This window comes from Branchiostoma belcheri, unplaced genomic scaffold (genome assembly GCF_001625305.1).
Source record: "Branchiostoma belcheri isolate BF01 breed outbred unplaced genomic scaffold, Haploidv18h27 scaffold14, whole genome shotgun sequence".
Lineage (NCBI taxonomy): Eukaryota > Metazoa > Chordata > Leptocardii > Amphioxiformes > Branchiostomatidae > Branchiostoma > Branchiostoma belcheri.
In genome coordinates, this window is record NW_017802824.1 from 3,881,161 (window position 1) to 3,892,129 (window position 10,969).

General features: G+C 39.3%; 1 protein-coding gene across 1 annotated transcript in view; it reads left to right on the plus strand.

Annotated features, from left to right (window-relative positions):
• LOC109464631 (phosphatidylinositol-binding clathrin assembly protein LAP-like) overlaps window positions 1-10,969 on the plus strand; it is a 63,436-nt gene that overhangs the window by 15,781 nt on the left and 36,686 nt on the right. The window contains 1 exon segment of the mRNA XM_019761642.1: window positions 7,681-7,823. Coding sequence (XP_019617201.1) covers window positions 7,681-7,823 — 143 coding nt within the window.

The following is a 10,969-nucleotide window of genomic DNA, read 5'->3' on the forward strand; positions in this document are numbered from 1 at the left end:
CGCGAGCCGCTGCGCGGCTCGCTTCGAGCCACTTCGTGGCTCGCCTGCTACTTTTGGTAACCAGCCTCCTACTCTAAAACTTTTTGAGAAGGCTGGGCCTAGGTTAAAAATGTTGTGTTTCCTGTCTCAGTGTTCTGCAATATTGCAGAATGTCAAAATTTTGTTCTGCAATACTTTCTGCAAATGCACACTTTAAGTCCACATCTAAACTCATGGCATACACAAAATTGCATGCTGGCAAACATTTTGCATGCAATTTGAAAAATACATGCAAAATTACTTGTAAAGTACTTTTATAGAGTCAGAAACACAAAAGCTCTTAAACACCATTCACCAACCTCTAGCCTGATTTTTTTTTCAATTTCAGTCTGCAATATTGCAGGTTGCATAATTTTCCTTCTGCAGTATTGAAAATGTCTCTGCAAAATGCAGACTGCAGATAGGTATTTCTAACACTTGTAACAGATTACTTGGAGCACTGTGTCCTCTAGGACATTGCTGTCCCAGCCTTAATCCACATGGGACCTGCCAAGTAAATGACCTGTAGAACAAAGGCAGTTGCCATGGTAACGGAAAGATGAGAAGCCATGAGAGTTGCTGACAAGTATGGCTTACCTGGGCTAATTTGTTATGATTGGTGTCAGGCCAGGGGGAGGTTACATGGGTGTAGATGTTAACTCTGGAGGGGGAAACAAATTTTTATACATTTGTTTTACTCTCCATGCAGAGGTTTAGGCTTTGACTTATTTTAGACGTGTTTTTTTTATGAGGACTAGGAAAAATGATGTTGTGTTTCCTGTTTCCTGACCGACCCTAGAAAGACCTGCCAACCCTAGATTTTTGGGTGGACCCTTGCAAGGGATATAAAATGATTTAATTTTTCAAGCTGATCAACCTTTTCTAGCTCCATGATCTGACACCTGAGTGATGAAACATTGTACAAGTGTTTTTCTAGCATTGACATTAAAAATAAAAGTGTCCTCATGCATTGTTTTACTTTGTTAAACTGTATTGTTTAAGTTGGACCCCTATATAGATATCACTGAAGTCTAAAAATAAAAGAGTCTCACATACCGACCCTAATTTTTCAGGACTAAAACAAGAAACACAACATTTTTTCTCTAGGCCTCACCAGCCCAACTTTGCGTGGCAAGTGGTAACTGCTTGGCAAAACTATGGCCATATCCAGGAGGTTGAAACCATTGAATTTCTAGCCTATTTTTTTTTCAGTCTGCAAAATTGCAGATTGCTTAATTTTCCTTCTGCGATATTGAAAATGTCTCTGCAAAATGCAGACTGTAGATAGGTATTTCTAACACTGCTATCACTCGCTGGCTGTGACATCATGGTGATCGCTGGTATGGAACCATCTGGAAAACTGGTTTCATCTGGAAAACAGTTTTCCTGACTCGGTGAGAGGAAATCTGGCTGGGTGGGTGGAATCTCAAGATTAACACTTGAACAGAGACCCTTTATTTTACTGTCAAAGTCTGACCTTGAGACCACAAGGCTAATACTGTACTGTGTATATCATGGGCAGAAAAAAGACAAGGAAAATACACCTTGTTATTTTCGATTAGTGTGCCAAAGGGTAACTTGTCTAGATAACAGAGCAGGTTAGTGCAGGTAAAATTGGAGCTGTGCAGGTATTTCTGATGTCTACCTGCACCTAACCTGCACTGGTCCATGTACTGGGTATATATGCAGGTTAATGCAGGTAAAATTGGAGCTGTGCAGGTATTTCTGATGTCTACCTGCACCTACCTGCACTGGTCAGTGTACTGGGTATATGCAGGTTAGTGCAGGTAAAATTGGAGCTGTGCAGGTATTTCTGATGTCTACCTGCACCTAACCTGCACTGGTCCATGTACTGGGTATATGCAGCTTAGTGCAGGTAAAATTGGAGCTGTGCAGGTATTTCTGATGTCTACCTGCACCTAACCTGCGCTGGTCCATGTACTGGGTATATGCAGGTTAGTGCAGGTAAAATCTGATAAAAAAGAAAATGTTGATTTCATTGTAGATTTTTAGGCTATCATAGGATGCCAAGGCCTGTTTTTGTTTTTGCCCTGTCTCTTCCTATTTTTTCCGAAAATTCTGAGAGCCAACAAATTAAATTGATGTGGCCTATAGGCATACCTTAAAACTGTACAGACTCTACTACTAGTACTACTTGACCCTTTACTGAATGAAGAGCTCCCACCATGGCATGTTGTGATATGATAAACCAGAGTCTGTGATCTCTGTAACCTGCTAACACCTTCCAGATTGAGATGTGGACACAGATATACCTTTCTTTCAAGGACTTAATGCTTTCTTTTGGCTGAGATAACACCCAACACATTCTTTAGATAATGTGATTTTGAAGCGAAGAGGTGTTGAAATACATGGTCAAACTACAATTCGAAGAAAACTGGGAAAATATATTCTACTAGCACCTAATTAACAGATATCTATATTGGTTATTTGGTTGCTATACAATACATGTATATTTGAAGTAGTGCTCTAGCCAGCCTGAATTTTTTCCTTCATCTCAATTTTGACAATGTAAAATCCCTTAGTAAACCACCGGTACTGATATATGACTGATAGTAGCTGATCAGTTGCTGATAGTCTAATTCCAGTAAAATAGACAGTAATGCAACTTATTATGTGGAGCACTGCAATTCTAGGGGTCTTGGGCGGGGGGGGGGGCGATGCTCCCCCAGGGTAAATTTGACATCTTGACCCTCTGAAATGCTATTTCCTGCATTTTGAAAGGTAATTTTTTCTGGGATACTACGCTTAAGTTTAAAGGCATCTCTTTTTTCATATCTTCACCAATTTCTGTCCGTCAAAGATGTCGCATTGGAATTGGCTAAATTTTGTGGCAAAATTGTATCAAATGAGGAATGAACGACACTAGCTAGAACATTGGTGAAATCTTGATTCAGGTTAGAAAGCCCTTTAACATTCTCCCTGCTGCCTAAACCATTAACTGGTATATATTTAGGCTATAACATTAACAGCTGCCTTAGCAGCCATAAGGTTAAACATAATAAAGCTTGTGTAAGAAGAGGCCCATGCGCAAATATATTTGTTGAGAAGAACAATACAGTGTAATATCGACCAATCATTTTTACTTCTGATTAATGCAGACATGTACATTATGTGTTATATCTACATATGCAGCAGTATTGATTTGTATTCTATGTTATTGTAGGAAAATAATCAATATACGGCTGACATCTGTGGTGTCTTAACCTCATAGGTGATAAATCACAGTGTACATAAAACAGTTGCCACAGGCCAGGTGTGCATGTAATGAAAATATGAGGGGGGGGGTTAAGAGAGTGTGCATGGGGGATTTGTGATTATAGTAGTTTAAGAGAGTGTGCATGGGGGATTTGTGATTATAGTTGTTTAAGAGGGTGTGCATGGGGGATTTGTGATTTTAGTTGAGAGGGTGTGCATGGGGGATTTGTACTTATAGTTGTATAAGAGGGTATGTATGGGGGATTTGTGATTATAGTTGTTTAGGAGAGTGTGCATGGGGAATTTGTGATTGTAGTTGTTTAAGAGGGTGTGCATAAATGATTTGTGATTGCAGTTGTTTAAGAAGGTGTGCTTGGGGGGATCCTGGCAATGCTTTATAATAGTAGATTTAACTTGGGTGATAATGCTTAATGGTAAATTCAGGCAGACCGGCAAGTGGTAAATTAAGTTGTCTTCTAAAAGGCTTCGGAACTGATCTTTGGAAATGTTCTTTTGTATTCATGTAGTATCTGGCAAAACTAGTCTGAAGATCTTGGACTCTCAGTTCATTATTTTGGGTAAACTGGCATTGAAATATACAAATGGAACAAAAGTGACCAATTACGCTTCATAGACTTTCCTAGAATGCTTAGTGTTGAATTAAAGCAGGTATGTGATGATTAATGGTAAATTCAAACGACTTGCCATGCCTCACGAAAAAAAGGAGTGCAGACCTCATGAATGATGGCTGAATGCAACCTGCTTTGACGTAAGTCAAGAACGTACCTTCAAATCATACATTACCTTGAGGGCTTGCATACGCTCTGTCCATTCTTGATGTAAGCCAGAGCAGGCCGACTTACGCGCAGGAACAATTCGACATACGCAGTTTTTCGTACCACAGATTTTTGCCCGTGGCATAATGGGTCATTGACCTGTTTTTATAACAGGTCAGATTTGTCACAGATTATTTGCTTTGCCAAGGAAGTATGTAATCAAACTATATCTTCCTGTCCCTCGGGCGGCTTTCAGTACATCTCACAACAGCTGCGTTTTTTCTCACAATGTGCTAAATTCTTGGAAAGCTTTTGAAAAGTTGATGTGGCCTTGGGAAAGACAAACAGTCACTGTCTTGTGTGTTGGCTAGAAATGTTTGCATGTTGAATGTTGAACTATAAATTTGAGTGACTACAGTATATAAGTGTTGATGTAAATGTAATAATACTACAAATTTAGCTACAAAGTCTTGTTTTTTGCCATGATAGTTATTTTTTGGCACAGTTTATAAATTTATATGGCCAAAAATGCACCTGTAAAAATGTTTAGTAAAGTTTAGATACAGGCCTGGATGTGAACGTCTGGGGCCGCCAGCTCCCTAACCTAACACACTAACCTCTATGCTAAAAGTTCCGAACCAATCGGTGGTGCTCGAACCCCACTGGTACACCACTCCCCTGTTTCTCTCAAATTTCCGACTTCAATATCCCTATGTAACTATGTCACAGTATGTGTCAGTTTTCCATTACTCACAAAACCAGCATGTGTTTTTTAGGAATTTTTAGTAAATTTTTACCAAGTTTTCTTTTTGTACTGCTGTCTATATTTTAAGCCAATATGATACTGTCTGGCAGACACCAAAAGATCTGCTTGGAGATTACTGATCTAGTAGAGTCAGAAAAGAAAGTGTGTAGTACCTAACTAGAATGATTGCATCATGGCTGTGGAATACTGGCACATGGCCAGAGATCCTTCTTTAGTTTGCAGTTGTTTAATGAAGGGTCTATCCTGGACTTAAACAAAGTCAAGTCTACTAATACATGAGCTTACACAGCGCTGAGACCAACCATACATGAAACATGACTCATGACTTTACATATAGACATTCTTTGGTCATTTTGTTTTCCAAGCACATTTTTCCTGTATTGAGTTATTCTTGTTGTATAAACTGCAATACAATCATTATGCTAACATGGGCTTGACAGGGGTCTCCCCAGGCAATGGTGCAACGGCGGTGCGCCACTCCCAAAATTTCTAGCGCCACTCCCAAAATTTTCAAATTAAGGGTCTTCTCTTTGTATTTTCGCGGATAAATAGGCAAAAAACATCGAAATCTTGACGCGAGTGGCGTCCATTTTCCCATCGGCATTGTTTCTGAAACTTGTGAATGGGCGATAAACGAGTAAACAATGACCATTTCGCACGACGCTACCGAGAGAATAGCTGTCATTGGTGGAACATCGGGCGCCCCGCTAGCGTTTTTAAGTCATGTAAACAACGCTAATTGTCTGATTGGTTTGTAAAACAAAGCCCTCGACCCCGAAAATAAGTTTATAAAGCCGATGCGTTTACGAACTAGCCGTGGAAAATTCCCTACCGTACCGCACCATGAGCATGTGGCGGCCGCAAAATTCGGTTAACGCAACAGATAAATGTCTGGGCCAGTATAGCGGCATTTCCCATGAAAATAATGTATGTTGTTTATTTTTCGCCTGCTGTCGGTTTTTAAGTTCCAAAATGTCTGAAAAAGCAGAAATTTGCTCACAAAACCGGATGGGGGAAGTCACTTGTTGAGTCGCTAGCGGCGTGAAGCACATGGCGAGGCCTTTTTAAAAATCGGTAACGCGGAAGAAAAATGCGTGGTCCATTTTAGCGATATTTACCATGAAAATAACGTATGTGGTTTATTTTCCCTCTGATGTTAGTTTTTAGGTCCCGAAACCCCTAAAAAAGTAGAAATTTTCCCATAAAACGCACGGCCGAGGGGTGGGAGGGCGGCCGGCACAGAGCTGCATGACCCGTAAAATGTCAAAGGTCATAGTGCACGCATATTACGCAATCACCCTAAAGCGCCGATTTAGCTAATTTTAGGGCGTTTAAAATTGATAAAATCACATTATTGATTTTTAGGAAAACAATGGGATGGAAACTAATCAAAACTTTGTGCTGAATTTTTTTTTCTTCAGAAGTTTTTTTTCTTCAGAATTTTTTTTCTTCAGAATTTTTTTTCTTCAAAAGTTTTTTCTTCAGAGGTTTTTTTCTTCAGAAGTTTTTTTCTTCAGAAGTTTGCGCTTCTTCAGTTTTTTTTCTTCTAGAAGTTTTTTTCTTCTAGTTTTTTTCTTCAGAAGTTTTTTTCTTAAGAAGTTTTTTTCTTCAGAAGAGGTTTTTTTCAGTAAGTTTTTTTCTTCAGAATCCAGACTTTGACCAGACTAGACAATGTACCATACCAACTAATCATTATGTTGAAATGGGTGTATATTTTGTTGTACAAATACTCATTAATGCCCTACATTTGTACTTAATTTGGCTTGATTTTCTACCTCTTTAGTTAGTAAGATTTTTAACTCAAGTTGCAGGAGAAGGCTACAAACTGCATTTCAGAAGGGTAAAATGCAACAGCTTCTCCTACGGAGAGGGGGGGAATCCCCCCCCCTCTCCGGACCTCTCCCCCCCTCACAGCCGCGCTTCGCGCGGCGTCGGGCACTACGTGCCCTCCAAAAAAATTCCAGCACCACTCCCCTAAATATTCCTGGGGAGACCCCTGGCTTGAAATTATAACAATCCCATTCAACTTGAATTTCAAGGACATACATATATCAGTAGTTGGCTAGGACATGAAATTGCTACAGAAATGAAGTACAGGTCATGGATATATAATAGAAATAATAAAACTCAGGGCTCAATGTACTTTTATCTGCATACCTGCACTGCTGCAGATAACATTGGAAATAATTTGTACCAGACAGATTTTACCTGTACCTGGTATATAATTAAAGATTTTATGGAGTATGGATGATTTTGTAGGTGATAACAAACTATGACACATATATATTGTGCCCAATACATGGGGAGTACAGGTTAGGTACAGGTAGACATCAGAAATACCTGCACAGCTCCAAATTTCCCTCCATGTGCCCAGTACATGAACCAGTGCAGGTAGACATCAGAAATACCTGCACAGCTCCAATTTTACCTGACAGGTACTAACTTGCAGGAAGAATTTCGAGCCCTGGATTGGAATGTAACAATCAGTGTCCCCAGGTTATTACAAACCACCTTTAACAAAGCATGGACTATTCAAACAGGGTTTGGAAACCACAAGATAATTGGATGCAGGCCCAACCTGTAAAACACCACCTACACAACATAACCTCAACTTCAACCATGTGTCATAAGGCCACACAAATTTATAGCTTTGTTGTACTTGTAGTACTTGTTCAAGATTTCGAAGTTAGCTCCCATTTTCAGATTCAAGCTTAGAAGAGGAGCAGAAAGATCTGTATTTTGGATTTGTCTTGTATGGTGCACCCCAAAAATTTTTGGTGTACCTAATTTTTTAGGTTGGGTGCACAAGGAACTATTATTGAAAATGAATTTCGAGCCTTGTTTGTACTAGTCTCAATTTGTTTCGATGCAGCTCTAATTTCCCGTTGATGTTTCTGTTGGCAGATCTTCTCCAGTGCACCAATGAGCCCAACGTGAACATTCCACAGTTGGCTGACACCATCATCGAGAGGAGCACCAACAGCAGCTGGGTGGTGGTCTTCAAGTCACTGGTCACCGTCCATCACATGATGTGCTATGGAAATGAGGTAAGTCTTCAGCTGAAAAAAACATCAGATTCTCTTGTTCAAGTAGAACGTTGGCAGAACATGTACACTTTGATTTACCTTACTTTGAGTAAAAATAACGATTGTAGCTTCAAAACCCAAATCCCCAACTGACAGTTTAAATAAAACATAGGGTTCTACATGATCCAACAGCAGAAGCTGTTGGAAGATTCCATTTCTGCATGGGGGTATACATGTAGACTGTTTGAACACTTCACATTTTGGTCATGGGTGACTTAGGAACAATCCCTTTTGTGCGGGAGGGGGAGAGGTCAAATTTTTGGTACAGGGGATGCGGTGAAGCCATTTGCTGCATTTGCTCCAAATAGCAATTTTATTGATGAACTGTAGGTAGCTTTGGTTGAATATATTTAAATATAGCCTTTGTATCTGGTGACGTATACTTTCGTTGAATGGTCATTACAGCATCACATGCTTACCATATGACCATAACATGGTATGGTCAAACAAGTACAAGGGCAGTTTTGTCCCTAGCCTGCACCAGTTTTCAAATTGTACTGTATGATTAGGGGTTTGTGGATTTTTATTTGCTACATGGACTGTTACCATTTAGTTAAATCACTTATCTTTATGTTCACCGTAGCAAAATTTCACGGTCTGAGAAAACTGAACATGTTTCACGGAACTATATATTCATGGTGGTGACAGGAGCAGGAAAAAAAATGTCACAGTACAGAAGTGACAGTGAAAACAGTGAACATAAATGATAAAAGTACTGTGAAAAAATCAGGAATTACAGTACTAAAGACAATGGTTTCTGAACAGTTTTTATATGATCCCTATTTCCTAAATCTTTTTCTGGTGGAGAGAACCAACAAATTTTCAATGTTACATTGTGGATTTAGAGAACAGTATTTCAAAATTCAAGCCCTATGCCATGTCTGAAGTACAAGTGCTTTTTCAGCAGGGTGCCGCCTTTAAACTACGTTTGACTTGAATATAAAAACACGTGGGTGGATGAAAGCCCTGCATCCATGGAGGATTTGGTCGTGACTTACTTGAGTGTCTTGCTGCCAAATTTTGCATATCACGGCACATCTTTCTGGTGCATTGTTCATATTATCAGATTCCATTGCAGTGTATGCATGGATTTTCAAATCAATAGAACTATAATATATTGTACTCTCATGCAAAAGTATCAAATTTCGAAAAGAAAGAAAAGATATACCAGGCAATGCAATATAACACAAAATCAGATACCTCCTGAAAATGTATTGCTGGTATTACACTCTCTGCTTAAAATTGAAGACACTGTATTCAAATAATGTCTGTCAGCCTTTTCGTAAGCATTTTAGGCCCCACCAGTTTAATTTGTTGGTTCTCAGATTTTGTTACAAGAAATAATTAATTATGAAGCGATAGGGGTGTTTTTTGGGAGAGAACCTTCATAAAACTTGCAAAAAAATGAAAATATAACTTTAGAATGACGCTATAGCAAAAAGAAAACCTTAATTTCTCAAAGTCTGTCCCTCAATAAGCAAGAAATAGTGTCTCGGAGGGTTATGGATTTCAAATTTTTTTTGGAAGAATACCAGACCCCCTGCTGTGGTCATGTTTCGAGGACTGAATATGCGACTTGCGCTGTAAAAGTTGCCCTTCTGTACCTGACCCCCACGTACATGTACATGTATATACGCTGTGGAAAAATCCTGGTTAGAACCCTATACTAAAGTACCTGTGTATCCTGGATCCTGGTTGAATTGATGTTGTTATAAGGATTTGTGTTCAGGGAAAATCTGTCAGTACGTGACAGTTCTGACAGGAGCTTCCTGTTCCAGCTGGCACCAGACTGACCCCTGAACATTCCTGCTGCATTGTCTGTCTGTCTTCTAGAACATTCCAGACGGTCAGCTTATAAGGGACTGACCAGTAGATATACCAGGGGAGTGATGCTCTGCATTTTGCCCACAAATTTTCAATACTGCAGAAGGAAAATTATGTAACTTAAGCAATTTTAGTTGCAGACTGGAAAAAATCAGGCTAGGTGTTCAATGGTGTTGGCACAATACAAATTTTTGTGTATATATACTGATTCTGTAATAATATACCATGAGTTTTACATGATACTGCACATATAATGTTTGCATTTGATATAGATATACTGTGTATAGATTATTAATGTGGCTTAATTGAAAGAGGAATATTACAATTTAGTAATTATCGATATGTAGTAATAAGTCAAGACTCCATTCCTCATAATTCATTCAAATGAAAAAAGATACGAATGGTCATAAAAAAGGAACATGTGAAATGCATTAGCTAGGTCATTGAAGAGGACAGTCAAGTTCACATACAGGCATAGTGGAGACATTAATGGGTATATAAATATAACTTATAAGTGTATGGGAGGGCGATGCCCTGTGGTAATATGCAAGATACACACACAAGGGCATTTGAAAGATATTTCTGGAAGTGAACCAGGCTTTTCGCTTTAGTGCTGAAGGCTTTCCAAGTACATGCATTCAAGGTCTCATTCGTCATTAAGGTAGCCGAGTATTCTCATGAAAAAGAGCTAAAAATAAAACGTTATACACTTCAGTGGTAGAAATACTTTTTTAAATGATACGCAATATTGCAAAATTTTGTTCTGCAATTTGGAAATACTTTCTGCAAGCCCATGGCATATACAAAATTGCATATTGGCAAGCAAATACAATTGCCGGTACTAAGACTTAATTTTGCCAACACATTAGCCTGGATGCCAGACCCAAAGCACACTGCACACTGAGATATTTTGTGTCCAGTGTGCTTTGGGTCTGGCATCCAGGCTACCAACACATGCACTGTTTCCATGTCTAAATGCAGGCCAGCTGGGCTGTGATTAAACAAATGTGCAACTGGGATTAAAATCAGGCCTGTTTACTTGATTGAAGGGTATTGTCAGTTCCAACACTAACCTTGACTCAAGCCAAGGATGTTCTAAATTTTTCATGTGGCATGATGCAACCCATGGCCAAGGCCACTTCATTTACGAATGACGTGATTTCTGTTCTTATAAAATATTGTAATACAGTACCAGCGTGCAAAATACCTGGTTGCCCGGTTGCCCCGGGCAACCAAATTTTCCTTGGGGCAGCCTATTTTTGAACCTAGGTAGCCCAGTGTGC